The sequence below is a fragment of the Ursus americanus genome, chromosome 13, assembly GCF_024610735.1.
Source record: "Ursus americanus isolate L20-20 chromosome 13, mUrsAme1.1.p, whole genome shotgun sequence".
In the NCBI taxonomy this organism is placed as follows: Eukaryota; Metazoa; Chordata; class Mammalia; order Carnivora; family Ursidae; genus Ursus; species Ursus americanus.
Window position 1 is genome coordinate 64,950,339 of NC_142139.1, and position 21,343 is coordinate 64,971,681.

Sequence of the window (21,343 nt, forward strand, 5' to 3'; positions counted from 1 at the left end):
AAGAAAGGGAGCTGGTGTTCCAGTGACTGCTGGTTCCTTCCTCTCTTGGAACTTCAGTTCTCTCATCTCTAGATGAGAGTTTGGACCTGGGGGAGGCCTCTGCCAGCTCTGACGTTCTGTGTTCTTATCCATTGTAGGCCGTCAGTTCATTAGACAGCTTTGAGGGCAAAGATGACACTTATTCATCCTTAGCCCCTAGTACAATTCTGGAATGTGGTAGGATTCCAGAAGTGCATCTGGTTGGATAAGTAAATGAATAATTAAAAAGAGAAATACAGGGGCGCCTGGGTGGCACAGCGGTTGAGCGTCTGCCTTCGGCTCAGGGCGTGATCCCGGCGTCATGGGATCGAGCCCCACATCAGGCTCCTCCGCTATGAGCCTGCTTCTTTCTCTCCCACTCCCCCTGCTTGTGTTCCCTCTCTCGCTGGCTGTCTCTATCTCTGTCGAATAAATAAATAAAATCTTTAAAAAAAAAAAAAAAAAGAGAAATACATACATTGATCAAGATATGTATAAAGAAGTAATAAAGAGAATGCATCTTCAGCACCCCAAATCTGTGCACAGACGGTAGAATCACCCTGGACTTCAGTACATAGTAGCACTGTTCTCAAAAGCTAAGGCTGGTTTATCTTTCCCCTGCCCGGAAACAGAGACGCGTTCATTTTCAAATACAAACTCAGCAACAGCCATGCTTCACAAGGCATCACTGCATTCTCGGTCCTCCCATAAAGACTTAGGAGAAGCCAAGCTGTTTCTATGAATTGAGGGTAGAAGTTCAAAGGTGAAAGTAATTATTTTTAATGTGACTACTCCATCAAAAGGCATCTTGCATCAGAGTCGTGAAGCAGAACCAGTGGGCCCTGCCCAGAGAGCTCATAAAGAATGAGGGATCTTATGCAAAATGACGAAAGAAAGGTATAGATGGAGAATTGGCTCAAGGGTTAAATCTCAAGGTCAGGTCCCAGCTCTTCTACTTACTCCTAACTGTGGGATGACCGTGGACAAGATTTATCTATCACCTCTCCGAGCCTCTGTATCCTCAAGTATCACATGAACAGTTGGCACTATGTGATCTCCACGTCCCTGGCAGCTGGCAAATTCTAGGCTTCTCCACCATTTGTGATGATTAGAAAAGCCTAAAGACTATGTGACTAAAAGTAGCTCTATGCAGTAAGTAATGGTGATGTCTGTAGCCCCTGCTAAGCTTGAGGAAGTCGTTACTAGAGAAAACCCCAGAAAATGTAAAAGTTCCTACTCCGGACACCATGCCTTGTTCTTCTCCACGCTCGGACCCCATCTGTGCCTCAGCCCCACCCTCTTTACGGAGGGGCCAGGCCAGGACTGGAGTGGGTCTGGGGTCCTCCCGCAAGAGGGTGAATGAGGGTCTGGTGGTCGGTCCCAGCAGTGGCCTGGGTAATGGGCAGGGTCTGTAGAGCAGGTCAGGGATTGAGGACGTGGGTTCTGTGGTCTGGCGCTGTGGCTAGGCAGAAAGCTCCAAGCAGAGATTAGAACCACTGATGGAAAATTTGGTGGTGAAACGCTTGATCCTTTCGATCTGGGAGAGGGCGGGGAGGCTACCCAGCTGGAGAGGGCCGGTCTTCTGCCCTGGGTTCCCGTTCATCCACTTCCTCCCCTAGGGTTACCCAGCCAGACAAGGAAGTCGCCACTTCCAATGTGAGCCTTTTTTGAAAGGACTCTTCTCTGTCTGCTTCTCTGTATAAAAGGAGAGCCCCTCTGATCCCAAATCTGGGCAGCAGGGCCAAAAGACACAGAGGCCTGATCCTGTAAACATCTGGATGTCACTGCTATGGGAGAGTACTAGGAGAAGCTCTGCTCAAGATTGACTGGGCCAGGGATTGGGCCAAGCTGTCAAGTCAGAAAACTCTCCAGGTTTTCCTCCATGTTTTTGATGAGGAACAGTTCCTTGGTATTTCCCTTAACCTCGAATCTTCCAGAGAGGGCTCCTTTTGCAAAGAGCTGGGTGGGGGCCAGCCTTGTGGTCAGTACTGCCCTCTCTACTTGCAAGCCATGGGCACCTGTCCAGTGGATCCCAGGCTGCAGGTAGAGACCCCAGAACAAGAGAATGAGTTTGATATTCTCTTGACTTAGAGGGTTCCCTTTATGAATCAAAATCGGATATCCACATGGGGATTGGTGGGGGGGGGCAGGGTTTTTAGCAGGGTTGCTGATTTTCATTTTGCTCCGGAAGGATTTTCCAGGGCCCATGGAGGTGGGATGCAAAGAAAGAGGTAAAGGGTGGTGGTAGGGTGGGCGAGGGGTGGGGGGAATCACGCCCGGGTGGCTCAGTTGGCTAAGCGTCACCCTTCGGCTCAGGCCTTGATCCCTGGGTCCTGGGATTGAGGCTCATATCAGGCTCTCTGCTCAGTGGGAAGTCTGCTTCTCCCTCGCCCTCTGGCCCTCCCCCTGCTCATGCTCACTCTCTCTCTCAAATAAATAATAGAAAATCTTAAGAAAGAAAGAAAGAAAGAAAGAAAGAAAGAAAGAAAGAAAGAAAGAAAGGGAAAGAAAGAAAGAAAGAAAGAAAGAAAGAAAGAAAGAAAGAAGAAAGAAAGAAAGAAAGAAAGAAAGAAAGAAAGAAAGAAAGAAAGAAAGAAAGAAAGAAAGATCGGTCAAGGGGCCTGTCAGACAATGCAAAAGCAGTTATTAAGGGCAGTCACATGCCGTTACAAAACCCTGAGGTCACCATGAGCACTCTTGCCCTTTGCCCTCCCAGCAGGCCAGCCCTCCTTCTGTTGGTCTAGCATGCCTGAGTTTTGTGCAGTCCCAAATCTCTGCCTGCCATTCTCCTTTCCTGTCATGTGCAGAGAGCTATCGCCTTGACCTCAAGTGACCCACGCGCTCCTCGGGAACCACTCTGGGCGGGTGTCTGAGGAAGACGCTCCCTGGACTTACAAGAAGTGTTCTGGAAGGGGTGGAGGGAGGGTCACAAACGAGGCTGAAAACCCCCCTCAGGCACCGCATCTGGCGGTGCTGACACCATCTGTGGGGTGAGAGCGTTTCAGAGCGGTGGCTGGTTGCTTGGTGGGAAAGCTTTGCCCTGGGGCCGAAGCTGCTGGGAAAAAGCACAGTTTAAACCCTCTGCCCACAGAAACCCCAAACTCTTACCGAGTCATGACATCCTTCCCAGGCCAGAGAGGGGGGCACTGTTGCAGTCATTTGGCGATTCCCCAAATGCGATGCGGGAGGTGGCGTCGCTGCTCAGGCCTGTGGCAATGCCTGCCCATGGCCTCCCCCGCCGCTCCTCCGAAGGCTGGAGATACTGTGCGCCCCTTTGCATCATAATCAGATCAAATCTCAGCCTATGGTTTTCCCAAGGGAATTATCCACAGAGTTGAGCTTTTATTACGCGGAGAGCAAAGGATACAAAAGCCAGCCTGAGTGGCAGGGTCTGTAAGATAGAACTAAGACAGAATGTGCCATGTCGTTTGGATGAGTCCAGGGGAGGTCATTTAAATTCTCCTGGGGCACGCAGCACCCCATGAGCAGGTGACCATGTTCAGCCTCCATCCTGAGGAGAAATCCTAAATCTGGAGGATCTGGGAACAAGTTACAAGGAACAGGTTCCTCTGTTCAGTGAGCCAACCTAGAGTCTGGGAGCGGGGTAGTCCTGGGGGCCACAGCTTTGCTGGGTTTATGGGCATCATGGGACATAAACCAGATGAAACTGATGCTGTGAGTCTCGTAATTGTGGTTACCATATGTGTCCAATTTTTAGAAGTTGTCCTGTTTCCAAATATTCTTTTCCCACTTCCATATACATCGAAGCCTCCTGGGAATTCCAATATTTCAGCATCCAGATGACATTTTCCAGATTTCTTGCAGGACCCACCATATCATATGACAGACCACATCCCTATTTTCTCATTTGGAATGTATGGTCATTGTACCAAGAGCCTCGCCCTGGGCTCCAGAACCCAGGACCATTCCATCAAAAGAAGCCATCAGTGAATGAGTGAGTAGAAGAGGCTCTGATGTCATAAAGGGGGTGTTGGAACCGTGGGATGCCCGATGGCTGATTCTCCAGGCTCATACCAAAGCTGGAGGCTCTCAGGAGCTATGTCCGAGAGGCAGGACCGTCCACCCAGGTCTGTGTTGTCCGAGTTCCTCCATTCGTGCATGCCTTCGTTTTGCACAGCTTGGGCATCTCGAGGTACTGGCACTGTGTCAGGCCGTGGATCTGTCCCTGGAATGCTCATGGCGTCCAGAGAAGACAGATAGGCTATTACTAGATGAAGTGATACATACGTCCAAAGAAGAGGCCCTGGCCAGGTGTGGGGGATATGGGGAGGCCTTTGGGGGGATGGGACATGTAAGCTGCGATTTAAAGGACAAGAAAACCTTAGGCCGGAATACAAAGAGGGGTTTTTTTGAGATGGGGGAGTCCATCTCTGGAGTACTCCTCTGGCTCATTCAGGTTTCTGCTTGAGGTCTTCCTCCTTCCCTCCCATCCAAGATGGTGCCTCCATTCACTCTCTATTCCCTTCCTTGTCTCTCTCCAAGACGGCACCTTCCCTCACTCTCTGTTCCCTTCCTTGTCTCTCTTTCTCTCTCAGATAGCATCTTCCCTCATTCTTCATTCCCTTCCCTGTCTCTCTCTCCAAGAAGGCACATCTCCTCACTCTCCATTCCCTTCCTTGTGTCCCTGCTCAGGATGGCACCTTCCCTCACTCTTCATTCACTTTATCTCCTCATCTAAGATGGCATTTCCCCTCACTCTCCATTTCCTTGCTTGTCTCCTCATCTAAGATGGCACCTCCTCTCAGTCTCTCTTCCCTTTCTGTGCTTCTGTTCCTGTCTATGCACTCATCACTACCTGGCCATAGTTAAATTTTTGTTTCCTAGCTTTACTGCTAGTCTCTCCACTAAAATACCTGTCCCTGAGGGCAGAGACTTTGTTCATGGACGTATCCATAGCTCCTAGAACAGGACCAGGCCTTTAACAGATGGCTAGTCACTTATTTTGCTAAACAAAGACATGAATGAAGTGAGTTCAGGCTGGCCCGAGCAGGGAGGATATGAGGGAATCTCTGAACGTCAGCCTTGGCTTCCTGGGTCACAGCCAGCCTCTTCCTATTGTTTTGACCTGACACCCTGAACTCTGCCTGGCCTGCTCTGGGACCCACAACATTCTCCTGTCACCTCTCTCTCTACTTACGACCCCACACTGAGGCTTCTGTTGGAGGCTGGCCTGGTGTGGCCCACTGCCACCATGACAGGCTGCTGACAGAGGCAAGGCAGGTCTGTGAGAAATCAGGGCTGACATCTCAGCTTCGGCCAACCCACCCAGGGCAAGCCCCCAGCCAGGGGCCAGGCCTCATTTGCTGCTGCTGGCTCCAGGTTAGCTTGTCATTTCCACTCCCTGAGGAGTTTCTCTGTCTCAGACCCAGTCTCTGCCTTCCAGCTTCTCTCCGTGTTTTCCTTCTCCAGGATTCCTGTGTTCTCTTGCTCATCCCCAGCCAGACAGCCTGGTATGAGCTTGTGTTTTCAGCAAATCCATATGAAGAGAACGGTCAGGAATGAAGGATGTGTGGAAAATGCCATTTAACATTTCAAGAAGCCTTTCAGAGTCATCCATCTGTGATCTTTTAGCGCTTCGGGAATGGTGTGGTTTTCTGGTGACTTCTTTGGTTCCCCAGTACAGAATATTCTGGGGTTTCCCCAGCCCAAGCAGCACATCACAGACGTGTGGCCAATTCTAACTCCTCTCCTTTCTCATGTGGTACAGATGTGGGGTTTATCAATCCTGCCATCTCTTCCAGGGGCCTGTGAAGGTCACAGTCATTGTAAGGGGGATGCCCCAGCCCACTTGGCCAAAAAATGAAGAAAAAAGTTGTCCAAGAGTACAGTACTTACTGGGCACAGAACTTGATCAGATTTGTTTGTTTTCTCTGGCAGTTCACATAAAGGTCTTTTCTGCATCATGTCACTCACGTGTCACCATGTCACAGTACAGTGATTTCACCACCACCCTACATGTCCCAGGTGGTTTCTGGCTGCAAAAAGAAAAACAAAAAAGAGACACCTTTGACTTCTTCCACCTCTTCCCTGGCCTTGGACTCACTGAACACTGGAGCTGGCAAAAACCTTGGAGAGCATCTACTCCCGTCACTCCCAAATGCCTGTTGACATTTATGTATTACTTTGACATCGTGTGGGACGCTTGTAAAAAATACAGATCCCTGATTCGAGTCACCAAGACTCTGATCCAGTAGGTCCGAGTAGGCCCAGGAATCGGCATTTCACAGGCATGCCTAATGATTTTGAGGTGTGACCAGATTAAGCCCCAACGACCACTCCAATATCTTGTCAAGTGAGGAAGTTCTGGTCCCCAAGGGACAAAGATTGTTACCCAACCCCTGGATGGTGAGAGGACCTTAGAACACACATGAGGGGACCCAAGCTCTCACTCCCCCTCTGACACTAACAGCGTGTATGGCCCCACACTGTGACTTCCCAGCCGGGCCCTGGCTTTGAGATGATCTTAAGGCTTGTTTCAGCTGCTCCCGTGTTCTTTGAGTCCCCAAAATATCCCCTTGGAGAAATAACGCAATGCTTTGTACTGCAAGGGAATGAATCTTCATTCATTCAGCTGTGCAGCACATTTACTGTTCATTTCTTAGAGCCAGGCTCTGTGCTAAATGGAGCTTAGAGATGAATGTGATAGAGTTTCAGCCGTGAGAGAAGGAGGAGCAGCCCTGGATTTGCTGAGGGTCCACAGTGTGCCAGGCACCATGCTCGGAGCCTTATACACATGATTTCATTTTTTAAAAAGATTGTATGTATTTATTTTAAGAGAGAGAGAGAGGGGAGGTGGATGGGGGATGGGGTAACTGGGTAATGGGCATTAAGGAGGGCACGTGATGTAATGAGCACTGGGTGTTATACAAAACTGATGAATCACTGACCTCTACCTCTGCAACTAATAATACACTATATGTTAATTCATTGAATTTAAATAAAATAAAAAAAAATAAGAGAGAGCATGAGCGGGAGGAGGAGCTGAGAGAGAGGGACAAGCAAACTTCGTGCTGAGCACCCTATGTGGGGCTCAATCCACGACCCTGAGATCATGACCCGAGCCAAAATCAAGTCAGACGCTCAACTGACTGAACCACCCAGGTTCCCCACATGATTTCGTGTAGTCTGCATAATAGCCCCACGTGTTGTCCCCATGTCACAGTTGGGGACATACCCTTAGAGAGGCTGTGAGTCTCTCTTAAGTTCATTCAGGTAGAGAGAAGAGCCTTCTATGTACCAGGTACTGTTCTAAGCTCTTCATGGATTGCCGCATCTCCCTGATTCTGTGACACACAATTTCACATCTCTGAAGTCTGGAAGCATCTTGCGATTGACGTAATTTGCCACTGTCACTGGCAGAACTTTTTCCTTCTTAGCAGCACATAAGATAGCGATGTGCCTTACAAAAAGTAGCATCTTAGATTTGATGAACTACTCACAGACAGTGAGTGGCAGAGAGAATTCACACCCAGGTCTGTCTGGCTTCACACTTTCGTGCTCACAGCCCCGTGGGAAAGTCGGCAGGAACTCTAAACTCAGGGCTGAGACACTCCCGAGGCACCTCCCCCACCTATCGAGCTGCTCAGCAAGGCCACCTGCTGGGAGAGTCAGATCCTTGCTTGGTTTTCTGCGTTGCCCCTCCCCCCGCCTCCCTGGCAGGTATGACTGCTGGTCACCAGGTCCCAAAAGGTGGAGAGAAATCAGGCAATCACACTCCTTTGGGATTTACCCAAATGAGTTAAAAACTGATGTCCACACAAAACCCTGCGCAGGAGGGTTTATAGCACTTTATCCGTAATTGCCAAGACTTGGAGGCACGTGTCCTGTAGGAAGTGAATAAAGTGGGGCATACCTGGACAATGGAATATTCTTCAGTGCTCTAAAGAAATGAGCTATCAGGCCACAAAAAGACATGGAGGAAACTTAAATGCATATTACTGGGTAAAAGAAGCCCATCTGGAAAGGTTACATACAGTATGATTCCAACGGCATGGCATTCTGGAAAAGGCAAAACTATGGAGACAGTAAGAAGACCAGAGGTCCCCAGGAGCTGGGAAGTGGGAGGGAGGACTAGGAGGAGCACGGAGGATTTTTAGGCAGTTAAACTACTGTGTAGGGTACTGTAATGATGGATACGTGTCAGTAGACGTTTGTCCAAACCCGTGGAATGTACGCCAAGAAGGAGCCCTAAGGTAGACGGTGGACTCTGGGTGGTGATGACGTGTCAGTGTAGGTTCACCCCTGATAACAATACAACACTCTGCGGCGGGCTGTTAACAGTGCGGGAGGCTGTGCTGTGCAGGCTCAAAGGGGCTATAGGAAATTTTTCTGTGAACTTGAACTGGCTCTGAAAAATGAAGTCTATCTTTTTTTAAAGATGTTATTTATTTATTTATTTATTTATTTATTTATTTATTTATTTATTTATTTGAGAGAGAGGTAGCATGCCAGCCAAAGCAGGGAGAGGGCAGAAGGGGAGGGCCAGGGAGAGGGGGAGAATCTCGAGCAGACTCTGCGCTGATCACAGAGCCCCACACGGGGCTCGATCTCACCACCCTGAGATCACAACCTGAGCCGATACCAAGAGTTGGGGGTTAACCGACTGAGCCACTTAGGCGCCCCCCCCCCCCAGAATAAAGTCTATTAAAAGAAAACAAAAAGACAAGGTAGAGAGACCAGGCTGCTCAAGGGCAGGGGTGAGACCCCAGGGTTTCTGCTGTTCATGGTCCGGGCCCCTTCTGCCCCGTGCGGGGGTGCGGTGGGGGGCAGAGGAAGGTCAGGGCAGGTCCCCGGGCGGCCGCGGCGAGCCCAGCGCACAGCAGTGACTGTGGGCTGCTGCCAGCAGGGAGCGTGGAGGCCGTGATGGTCAGGCTGGTGAACGGCTCCGGGCCGCACGAGGGACGCGTGGAGGTGTACCACGAGCGGCGCTGGGGCACCGTGTGCGACGACGGCTGGGACAAGAAGGATGGCGACGTGGTGTGCCGCATGCTGGGCTTCCGCGGTGTGGAGGAGGTGTACCGGACAGCTCGATTTGGGCAAGGTAAGCCCCCTGGGGGAAAGGGACCCGGGCGAGCGCCCAGGAATCCTCGTCAGGTCTCCTCCCCAGAGCACGAGGCCCCCTCACAGCAGTCCCGCCAGGGTCACCTGGCCTCTGCCCCCTGTACTTCCTGCAGTGGGAGGCTCACTGTCCCCCAGACAGGCTGGCATGTCCTCACGCAGCTGTGGTTATTAGAACATTCTTCCGTTCCTGGAATTGACTTCCTTTTGTTTCTTGAGTCCTGTCGGATTCCCCTGTGGGCTCTCGTTCTCAGCCCTGCGTCTCAGGCACAAACCCACTCCCACTTAACGCTCTTACATTTTCCTGATGGAGCACAGCGAGGGCTGGACACTTACATAGCGCCCATTGTGTGCGGGCTCGGTTCTAAACACGTTACAGATATGCACTCATTTAACCCTTACAATGCTAGGAAGTACATACAGCTATCATCCCCATTTTCCAAATGAGGAAACAGAGGCACAGAGAGGTTGAATAACTTGCCCAAGGTGACACAGCTAGCAAATGGCAGAGCCTGGGTTCGGACGCTAGCAGGTGGCTTAGGAGGCCAGGCTCTCATCCATTCTGCAAGCTGTCCCTGACCCTCTCTGAGGCTTTTCTTCTTCAGGTGGATATTTCCAGGAACTCCATCTCATCTTCATGTGACAGGATTTCAACAGCCTTCACCATTTTGGTTGCTTTCCTTCCAGCATGCTCCAGCCCACCTCCCTTCCTGCAGATGGTACGAGACAGTGTGAGGGAGGGGTGAAGGCCTCCTCTGGGCAGATGGCTGATGTGAACCACGTATCCCTTTCCTGCTTCGAGGAGGCTAGCTCTGCCCCGGCTCCAGTCCCCATCCACAGCTGTGTCTGTCCCTCAGGCTGGCTCTTTGCATCAGTCCGCTCGGCCGCTGTAACAAATAACACAGACCTGTGGGGCTGAAGCAACAGAAATTTGTTTTCTCACAGTTCTAAAAGCTGGAGGGTCCACAACCAAGGTGTCAGCGGCTTTGGTTTTCTCCCGAGGCCTCTGTCCTCAGCTTGTACGTGGCCGTCTTCTCCTTGTGTTCCCTCTGTGTGTCTCTGTGTCTCCTCTTCTTCTAAGGACACAGTCATCTTGGATTAGGGCTCCCTCCCCATGGCCTCGCTTTACCTTAATCACCTCCAAACAGTGACATTCCGGGGTGCCAGGGCTTAGGACTTCAGCGCAGTACTTTGAGGGAGCACAATTCAGCACAGAGCACTCGCTATCCCGTGGCATGCTTGCTGTGACCACCGCCCAAGCGACACACAAAATGGGGTCACTCATTACACACCTACCGACATGGGCTACACATCCGTGGCCCCACATACACTTTCACACTCAAATACAAAATTCACGTTCACACACGCTTTTCCCTCCATCAGACCTTGAAGAAACCTGTGTTGACTCACAACTGAAACAACAGTCCACTTGCACCAACACAGGCCCCCCACACCCGCAGGAGGGCGGGCTGACCCGGCCGTGTGATCTTGTGGCTGCTTCACTGTGGGTCTTGGCGCCTCTGTCTGTAACTTAAAAGGGCTTGCAGACTCTGTGATGTGTCTTCCCGCTTGAGCCCCTGGGATCTGGAATGTTCCTGCACACCTGTCATGAGGACCCAAGTTCTGACAGGTGTGGGGAGGGGTTTGGACCGATCCACTCACACCCAGCTGCCAGGTCCCCCTTGTGACCTGCAGGGGAGCAGCTGGCCCGGCTGTGGGGGCTCCTTGTGTCATGGAGGGGAGCCAGGCATGTTCACGGTCCGCCTGACACCGTGGCTGCCTGACCCACCGTGCTGCGTGGCTGAAAGACTCACGGTGTGGCGTGAGAGGAGGGGCTGACACAGCCTCTCCAGAGAGAGAAACAGAGGCAGGTCACATGCCCGTGGCACCCTCCACTGCTCAGTCACTCTTCACCTCATCCCACCAGCTGATTCAGAATCTCGGCCCTTAGACCTCAGGCACTGTACAGACGGAGTGCTTGTGTCGCCCCCGAATTCATATATTGAAATCCTAACCCCAGCGTGACAGGATGAGGTGGTGTCTTTGGGAGGCGATCAGGTCATGACATGATGGGACTCGTGCTCTTACAAAAGGGACCCCAAAGAGTTCCCTCTTCCACTTTCCCTGAGGATACCCAGAGAAGTAGGTGGTCTCCAACCCAAAAGAGAGCTGTCCTCAGAACCCCGCCTTGCGGGCACCCTGATCTCGGACTCCCAGCCTCGGGAGCTGAGAGCGAGAAGTGCCTGTTGTTTAGAAGCCTCCAGTCAATGGTACTTTGTTCCAGCCATCTGAGCAGCGATGACGATCCCAGTGGCGGAAAGTGACTCCGGAGGAAATCTGTTGTGACAGCCGGCAGAGAGCAGCTGCCCGACCCCGCCCGTCCTGGCCTCTCCACCGAAGGCCGGCCGCATGGGGAGTTCGGAGAGTCCAGCTCCCGGGAGGGCAGCCCACCGGGGCAGAGCGCTTTGCTCCGGCTCCAAGCGTCGGGCCGGATTTGAGCCTGCTCTCTTCAAGGAAAACGCCGTTTCTGTTCACAGGAGAAGCAGGGACTGGAGGAACAGCCCTTGCTCTTCCATCCTTGGCTTCAGGGAGGACTCCTAGTGAGGGGAAGTAAAACCTTGTGGGGAAAAAATAATCAGAAACTTAGAGAAGCCAAAACAAGTTGCTTGAATGCCATGGGCAGAGTTCGTCTCAAACTGAGACTCCGTGGCCTCTTTTACTCCCCCTTGATTTTTGTAACATGTGACATGTGGGGAAGCTCTGAAATTGCCACTTTATTTTTTTAAAGATTTATTTATTTGAGGGGGGAGGGGCAGAAGGAGAGAGTGAGAGAGAGAGAATCTCAAGCAGAATTCCCGCTGACCGAGGAGTCCGATGCAGGGCTGGATCTCAGGACCCTGAGATCATGACCTGTGCCAAACCAAGTCAGCCGCTCAACCGACTCAGCCACCCAGATGCCCCTGAAATCATCACTTTAAACCATCAGTGCAAAACCCGCCTCCCTTCCCCGTACATACCACATCGGCACTGTCATTTTCCATTGCGGTCTAGCATCTTATGTGATATGGGAGACCTCGACAGGTAGGCCAGCCAGGCGTTACGAACGGGCTCACAGGGGTAAGAGAAGGGGCTGACCCAGCCGAGCCTTCTCTGAGCCCTTGCTCCTAAGCCGGGCTGCACTGCCTGCTTCCTCAGCAGCATCTAGGCACTGCCCGTCGGTGGGCACTAGGCTCAGTGCTGGGACACAGAGTCCAGGAACCCTCGTCTCCAGCCTCAACAGGTTCAGCGTAGTGGGAAAGGCAGGCGTGTTTACCGATTCTAAACAGCATGGGAAGGTGGTGGCTATGGGGGCAGAGGGGAGGGGATGCCGCCTCCCCGGGCAGCAGTAGGGTTGTGCCTCAGATCGGGACACCCGTCTGACCACAGCCCCCTTCCCCACTAGGACCCGACTCCTAATCCCGGTCGGCCCATCCCCAGCCTCAGTCTCCCACGCCCCGGTCCCTCCCTCCATGGCTTGGCTTCTCTCTGTGCCCTCTGGATGTGCTTCCCACCCCACTGGCCGGGGACTGCCAGCCTGTCCCGCACCCCGCCCTCTCCCCCTCCCCCTCTCTTCATCTGGCCTGTCCCCGGGTCCCACAGATTTTACCAGTGTCTACTCTCTGGTGTCCCTTGATTCTGTCCCTTCCTCTTTGTTCTCACTGCTCTTGCCTTAGGAGCGCGAGCAGAGTAGAGCAGTGGTTAGGAGCTCAGGCTGTGGGTCCAACCCGAGTTAGAGTCTTCAATCTGCCACTTCTAGCTGGTGGCCCGGAGTAGATTTTATCACCTCCCCTAGCTTGAGTCCTTCCACGTTTGAAGGATGATGGCATTCGCTAAATGAGATCACATGTGCCAAGCAGTAAACTTGGGGCCGGCCCTGGTGTGTTCACTCCTCCGTTGCACGTTGGGTGGAGGTCGGCTGCCAGTCAACGTGGGTGCGGGTGCGGTGGTGGCCATGACCCTCCATGAGCCACTTCCTCACCTCCACCTCCAGCCTGGCTCCCATCCCCTTCCTCCTTGTGGCTGCCAGAGTTCTTTCTGAGACGAGACCCCTCCCACTCTTCCTCCCACCTCCCTCTCACCCTTCAGCCACCAGCGGACCCTTGGGTTCTCTGAGCTCCCATGGCTGTTTTTCGTTTCCGTGTCTTCTTAAGTTCGGTCTGGAATGGTCTTCCTCTTTCTTCAACTAGCTAATTCCTATTCAGCTTTTAAAGTCAGCTCAATTATCAGCTCCTGAGGGGGCTTTGCTGGCAGCTTCCATCCCCACCCCATTCCGAGCTCCCCTGGTGTGGTATCTCTATCATGGCACGTCTCACGCGCTCCTGAGCTCTGATGTGTGTGTGAATATCTCGAGGGCTTTACCTTCACAGCTCCAAAACCCAGGACTGTGCCTGGGACTTCATAGGTACCAACTAAATGTGAGAGGGAAGGGAGGGAGGGAGGAAGGGGGGATGGAGGGGACAAGGGAAGGAGGAAAGAAGGAAGGAACTTCTGTACCCACCTAACCTGAGTCCTCCCCCGGTAGAATACAAGAAACTTCCAATCCTTGGCAGTTCTCTTAGGGGTCTGGCACCACAAAAGTTTCCCTGGACAGGGCTCAATCATCAAAGTATCTGTTTCTCTGGGAAAAAAGCAAGGAAAGCGCCAAATGGGAGAGACTTAAAGGTGTTTTTCAATTTTAAATGGGTCCAAGAGCTGTTGGAGAGGGAGGAAACGCAGATGGAGCAGATGGTGGGTGATGGGTGGAAGGAAGTCTAGGAAGAGGGGAGGGAGCCAAATGTAGCCCAGCTGGGAGGTAGCCTTGGATCCGCAGGGAAGATCTCTCTGGGAGACAGACAGACAGAAGAAGGTGAGGATGGGTACAAATGCAGACAGATTTGTAGGTGAGAGTACGAGGGATGGAACTGGGAGTGTTCACTTCTAATCATATTATTATAACCTCTAAGATAAACTCCAAATACTGGAAGGTGGCATTGTGCACGAGTCAGCAAACATGAAAGGGCCAGGCAGTATATATTTTAGGCTTTGTGGGCCAAAGGTTAATCTCACTACTCAACCCTGCTCTTGTAGCACGAAAGCAACCATAGACAAAACATAATCAACCAGTGGGGCTGCGTTCCAATAAATTTTATTTACGAAAGCAGACAGTGGGCCCAATTGGCACACAGTTTGCCACCCCTGGCCTGGTGTTCATGCTGTGCACTGCGTCCCCGGAAGGCACCAGTCCTGGACTGCCTGCACGTCCGAGGCCTGGGTCATGGTCTCTTGTCCCTTAGTCGTTATGGGACAAGTCACTTAATCTTTCCAAGTTTTCCCATCTCTCAAATATCTATTTGATAAACTGTCCTGGTTACCTCTGCGTGAGGCTCTGAGGGGAGCCTGGAGGATTCAGTGTAACTTATTCTATTAATATTACTCCAAATAAACATGGAGAAGCTCAAACGTTAGCTCCGTGAGGCAGAGATTCTTGTTGGCGTTTCATCATTTTTTTGGTCCGTTGATGTAGTCCAAACACCCAGAATAGCGCTGAGCATGGAATGGGCCCTCAAATATATGTTGAATGAATGAATGAACAACTGAATGAATGAGGAAGATAAAATAAAATCTCCACTTACTCATTCCCAACAATATCACCTTCAAGCAGCCCCTACTGTCTGAGTGTCAGAAGACCTGGCCTCTGGTCCCAGTTTTGCCACCACAAGATAAAGCGTCACCCTATTGCTTCCTTTTTCTGATCCGAACAGCGGGAAGCGGAATACCTACCCTGCTTAGTTGTCCCAGGGCTTTGTTAGGGAGCTGGCCGAGATAGCTTTGTGCAAGTACAGACCTGATCTAGAGAAGGGCTCCTCAGACTTGAATGTGCATATGAATCACGGAGATCTTCTTAAAATGCACATTCTGATTCAAGTCTGGGCGGATGCAGGCCTCTGGATTTCTAACAAGCTCCCAGGTCATGCTGACGCTCCTGGTCTTGGGGCCCCACGTTGAGTCCTCAGATGTCAGTTTGAAAGCTAAAGTGATGATTGGTGCATAGAGTGGGAGTTCTAGGCTCTCTGACGTGGCGAGCAGCTGGGCTGGTTCATGGGTTGACCGGCTGCTCAGCGATGCCCCACGATGCTGTAGGACCGCAGCTATCCGGCACTGCTGATTAAATGACCCTATTCTTACTTATTAGCTCTTCCATGACTGAACAATAGCCCGAACTCCCTGGCAAAAACACGCACTAGACTTTGGAGGCTGGCGAGCTTCTATACGTATTCGAGCTGGTTACCTTGGGCCTGTTCTGTGTTTGTCAGTTCCATTTACTGGCGTCTTAACTTGTTTTGGGTGTGACTAATCCCACAGAGCTCTTGGGCCTGCAGGCTTTTCCTGGGTAATTTGTAAACTGATGTGTTTTCCAGGAGACATTTAATCTGCGAATTATTGCTCGGCCTCAAAGGGCTTATTGTGTAAGACGCACAGGGTATCCGGGCCAGGGCAGAGACTCTCGTGAAGAAGCAAAGGCCAAGCCAGCGGAAGGAGGCCTCTCCTCCTCCCAGCTCTGTCCCCACATTCACCGTTCGGCCATGCTGTGGCAACAGACGCTGAAAACCCTGCAAAACGAAAATATGTCTCAACCACACAGCTCATGCAGTAGACTTTGTGGGCAGCAAAATGGTTTTGATGTTTCGTGGGCATTCTTCGTAAAGAGAATTCTCCCAGGCAGGTCAAGAGCGAGTGGTGGTTTGAAGGTTTTTATAGTTGTCCCGACAATTCCTCTGAAAGGAGAAGTTGTCTGGACACTGAGAGATGGGACAGGAGACAGGGCTAGGGTCAGGGTGTGGTGCCAATCCCTGAGGATTGGGTTTTGGTAGATTTTCTATAGGGTTTTGGTAGATTTCAAAGCCCCTTAAAAATCAGGAACAATTTATTGCCTCATCTGACTCGCCAGGGTGACACAGCTAGTTCATGACCTTTAACCTCATGCTCTTTGAGGCCAGCTCATAGACCTAACAAGCTAGGGTCCTGGAGTGACCAACACTCCTGGCTTATCCAGAAGGTGCCTGGTTTTAGCACCGAAATTCTCACATCCTCACATTGTTTTAAAACTGAACTGGTCCCCCAGTGGGGCTGGGAGTGGAATCAAGACCTGTCCTACTTGTTGTAAATCCCTACTTCCTCTGCTTCATCGGTGCTTGTCAAACTTCAGTGCATAACCTCTCAGTTAAAAGGTAGACTCTGGTTCAGTAGTCCTAGGTGAGACCCGAAGGTCTGCATTTCTAATAAGCTCTGGGTGATGCTGGTGCTGCCGGTTCAGGACCATACTTGTAGTAACAAGGCTCTAAGCCACCGCTTTTGTGGGTGTCCTGAAGCTCACTCAGGTTTCCAGAGGGCTCCCAAATGGGCTCCCATCATCTGGGGCCTGGCATGGCCATCAGCACAGAGAACACACCAGAACCATGAGTGCGATGGTCCTGCCAGTTGACCAGTGGGGCTCCGGGTGACTTGTGGTGCAGCCCACTCCTCCCTCCACTGACCCCTCTGACCCCAGACAAGCCCTCTCTATTCCCTCCTGGAGCCACACCCAGCTAGCTGCCCTATTGCTCTGACATTCATTGAAGAACTTCAATGCGAAGTTTGTGCCTGCCAAGGCTCCGGGACATTCCTGGGAAAGCCAACCAAAGTGTGCTATCAGACCAGCAGGTTTGTCCCTTTAAGGTCTGGGGAAAACTCTAGTAGATTGTCTTAGGGACCTTAGACTTTGGGAACTAACCTAATTACTTATGATTAGGGATGCTCCTGCCTATTATTAAATATATTTATTTATCTATCTATCTATCTATCATGTTAAATTCGGGGGTCCCCTGCCCTTCTAGCACCACTATTTTGGGCTTGTAGGATGGAACCATCTGCTTTAAATTTCAAAAGATTAGAGGTAATGTTGGCACTGACCTACTCGGTTATGGGGCACTGCATCTGTCCCATCCAGGGTCTGTCCGACATTGTCCCTCGGATTAGGCCGTGCTTGAGGTCTCATCAACAAAGACTGCAAGAGATTATATCTCAAAAGCCATGAGGTGTCGCCTATTAAGTGTAGGCCCACACCAACCTGATCTTGAGTTCAGACTCTGCCACTTACGAGCTGAGCAGCCTTGCACTGACTGCATCCTGAGCCTCAGGCCTCCATCTATAAAATGGGTGTATTAATGTCTATCTCACAGCGCCATGGTGAGGGTGGAGGAAGGTCATACGCGTGAGACGTCTGACACGTAGGAAGTACCAATAAATACTGCCATCACCACAGTCATTGTTGTCCTGGCCTCAAGCAACTGTGTGTTTGGTCTTGGTGGGGTGAGGGGCCAGCAGAGCCCAGGACAGCCTGGCCAAGAACAGACACAGCAGTGCTCTGTTTGTCTTCTGTCCTGCTCTCCTGCACGTCTGCTAAGAAACCGTGTTGACTTGTCCCCACAGGCACAGGGAGGATTTGGATGGACGATGTCGCCTGCAAGGGCACCGAAGAGTCCATCTTCCGCTGCAGCTTCTCCAAATGGGGGGTGACAAACTGCGGGCACGCTGAGGATGCTGGGGTAACCTGCAACAGATACTGAAAATGGGCACGGTCCACAGTCCAGGCCCTGCTGCCGAGCCTCCTTCCTGCGTTCCTGCGGTGGGAGCATCGCGCAGGACCTCGCCTCTGCCCTGCCCAGCCCAGCACCCCCCCAGCCCCCATATCCCTGTCCCAGGACCATGGTGGCCTGTCGTCATTCTCCTGTTGGACATCAACTCCAAAGTGCAATTCTGGGATCTACTGCCTGTCTCTCCCTTCTACTAGGGTCCCTGCAGGTGAAGCCCTGGTGCACTGGATCGTCATTTTGCCCAGCCTTCCAAGCACCACGCGTCAGGACTCAATAGCCACGCTCACCTTTGGTGCGTCGGTTAAGTGCTGAGAGTCTGCTGGAGAGAAATGCTGCAGGTGGAGATGGGATCAACAGGTCATTTACCCTTCAGAGAATTCCCTTAGTTAGGCCAAGAGTTTTGACGTCTTCCTTCCCACCAAGAGACAATACCAAATGATTCGTTCTTCCCTCTTTACTCTGCCTCTGCACACCGTTAGTTTGGGGAAGTGACATAGAGGCCGGCCCGCTGTAGGAGTGAGCGGGAAATGCGCAGCCCCTGCAGGAGACAGCCTGGCTTTGGAGAAGGGGAGTGAAACTGACATCCATCGAGTGACTACCGTGTGTACTACTTAGCATCTTGGATGCTAAACTCATTTATCCCCTTTGCAGCATTCCTACAAGGCTTGTTAGCCGGGGTAAGAGCTTACCTCCAGGTAGCACTCAGCAGACCCATTCACCTGGCCAGTAAGCCGGAAGATTGAGAATGACTGTAACCATTGTTTCTACCTGAATCTTAGCGTGTCTTTCCTGGGCTTGAGCAGGGAGCTCGGGTGCAAGGCATGTGGGACTACGGGGTTCCATACTTCTAACCTACAGAGGATAAGATCAGACACGGACTGGCTTCCAGGCCAACCACCCACATAGGAAAGCTGATTTGGAGGGTGACATGGGGGCTGTCTGGGTTAACCTGAGACCAACACTCGCTCATCTGGCAGTCAGGGTTACTTGTGTCTCGGAGCTGTTTGGAGGTAATGATATTGAACCTTCCAGGACTCTTTGGGTGTGCTCCTGTGATCAGAACACGTGTCCTGATGGGTCCCGTAGGGAAATGAGGATTCCCTAGAACCTCTGGCAGAAGAGGGAGCCCTGGGGCTCTGCCAGTCCTCAATCTTCACCCCTCTCCCAGGGACAGGGAGATCATATTCTGCTTTTGACAGGAGGAGGAGGTCAAACCAGGCCATAGACATGTTCTAGGAGTAGGGAAGCTACACGGGAGTAAGCGAGCACAGACTCACCTCCCTTGGGAAGTCATAGACTGAGGTCAGGCCTTGGATACACAAACACCTGTCACATGGGGTGAGCATCAGCTTGGCTGGGGAAAGTGACACCTGGGACCCTCCAGGTGTAGGACCAGCAAAGTTCCTGGCTGACAACTAAACCAATATATGCTATTGGTGGTTTTTGGCTTACAATATGCTTGTTATCCATTAATGTCCTAATGATCAGAGGCTCTCCTGGTCAATTGCTATGTTTACATAACACGCATGTACTCATGCATCTTTTTCCAGAATCAATATATGTATGCATATATAAACATGGCACTCTTTACTCATAGCTCAGAGCATTGCAAAGTTTGCATTAAAAAAAGAAAATACGGAAGGTGGAAAGATGTCACATTGAACAAAATAAAATCCAAGTCAGTTCTGGCAAAGAAACCAGTTATCCCATCGATGAAGACCCACATAACTTTCTTACTTGGTCTTTCCATTTGGGGAAATGCAAGTCTTGTCTTACATCAAATAAAAATCACAATGATAAGTGTTTGATCCTTAATCAAAAAGTCTACTAGTTTACATATTTACTTAAGAGGACATGGAAATAACCATGGACCTGGATTTCAGGGACTAAAAGACATTAGGCCTGGCCTAAAATACATCAGACCTTTTGTAAGAAAGAATTTCAATAAAGCTAAGAACATGTCACTAACAAGTTTTGTGTCACATTCTTTCTCCTGAAATTCTGGCGAGCATGGGAAGGACTGGTAAAAACCGGATGGTCAGGTTATTTCTTACTGAGGATTTGTAGAATGGGCAGCTATGAGAAGCTGCCTTCAGGGGCGCCTGGGTGGCTTAGTCAGTTAAGCGTCTGACTCTTGGTTTCAGCTCAGGTCATGATTTCAGGGTTGTGAGATCTAGCCTCATGTCAGGCTCTGCTCTGCGTGTGGAGCCAGCTCAGGAATCTCTCTCTTCCTCTTTCCCCTTTCCCCCGCTCACTCTCTATCACTCTCTTAAGAGGGAGAGAGAGTTGTCTTCATACTTCTGGAAGACAATAAACACAGTCTAGACCAAGAACACGGTGGAACATGACATCTCAAGTCTTAGTAGGTAAACTAAGGTAAGGGTCCCAGGCAACAGAAGAGTCAAGGCCCAGTTTATAGGAGATGTGCATTTTTATTCAATCAAGGAAAGAACACCTATCTATTTCCTCACATCTCCAGAGTTCTTACTTGGTTTTCTGGTTTTTTGTTTGTCTGTTTGTTTGCTTTTTTAAGACTTTATTTATTTATTTGACCGGGGCGGGGGGTGGAGCAGCAGAGGGTAAGGGAGAATCAGGCTCACCAGGGAGCCTGATGCAGGGCTCAATCCCAGGGCGCTGGGACCATGACCCAAGCTGAAGGCAGATGCTTAACCGACTGAGACACCCAGGCGCCCCCAGAGTTCTTACTTGGGAATGAAAGGGTACTTACTATAATGATCTTCCCTCTGTCATAACCGCAACATTGGCCAAAGTGCTTGAGACATATAATTGCAAACATTGGACAACATGTAACACAAGACTGTGATCCTTGAGATAAGGCAACTAGTGAGGTGAGCCCACCCTGGCTTAGGCTCTCTGTCTGACTGTGGCACAGCTGAGGGGAGCCCTGAATCCAGGAATCTCACTAAGGTGAAGAAACAAAGACTGGAGATAGGGGAGGCCAAGGTGGTTGGAATTTGCAGGGCGCAGTGTTCACGGGTAGAGAACAATACAGAGAAAGTTCCAGAAAGGTTCATAGAGGTTCCCTTGAGTTGTCAGCTGAATAACAATCTGCATGAAGTCCATGAGGCAAGCTAAAACAACCTCTGAGGAAAGTGCCATTATCAGAGCTCAGGCAGAGCTGAGAATCATTTGAGTTCCTTCCAGGCTGAGTGGGAGAATTACCTAGGGGACTGAAAGTCCTTGAAAGCTCTTTAGCCTGTTCTAATTCAGGGAGCGGGGTGAGCTGGTGGAGAGGGAGAAATAACAAAGCTGCAGTCAAAACCCCATCTCCACTCCAAAAAGGAGTGGAAAGTGGAGGGAAGGAGAAGTAAAGGAGGGAAGGGAGAGGGGTATTCTATGGAGGGTTGAAGGGAGAACCATTCCAAGAAAAAGACAAATGATTCACACATTTGACATTTTATAGACATGTGAGCATGACTGTCCTAAAACAATGCAACTGGAGAAACTAAGGGATGCTTATGGTGGAGAAAGGTTGGGCTCCTTTCCACATATCGAGTCCACTAGAGTGGCTGGCTTAACTACAGCACACGTAAGCCCCAGAGGTTGGTTTCTCACCAGCATTTGAGATGAGGACA

At 50.9% G+C, this 21,343-nt stretch overlaps 1 protein-coding gene across 2 annotated transcripts in view; it reads left to right on the forward strand.

Moving 5' to 3' along the window:
* Positions 1 to 19,718, forward strand: part of SCARA5 (scavenger receptor class A member 5) — a 117,547-nt gene extending 97,829 nt beyond the window's left edge. The window contains exons 8-9 of one of the 2 annotated variants that reach the window (XM_045774121.2): positions 8,882 to 9,079; positions 17,584 to 19,718. In XM_045774121.2, the coding sequence (XP_045630077.2) occupies positions 8,882 to 9,079; positions 17,584 to 17,720 (335 nt within the window). In that variant the 3' untranslated portion in view covers positions 17,721 to 19,718. The remainder of the gene's footprint in view (positions 1 to 8,881; positions 9,080 to 17,583) is intronic. The other variant, XM_045774122.2, reaches the window with a different exon arrangement.
* The last annotated feature ends 1,625 nt before the right edge of the window (positions 19,719 to 21,343 follow it).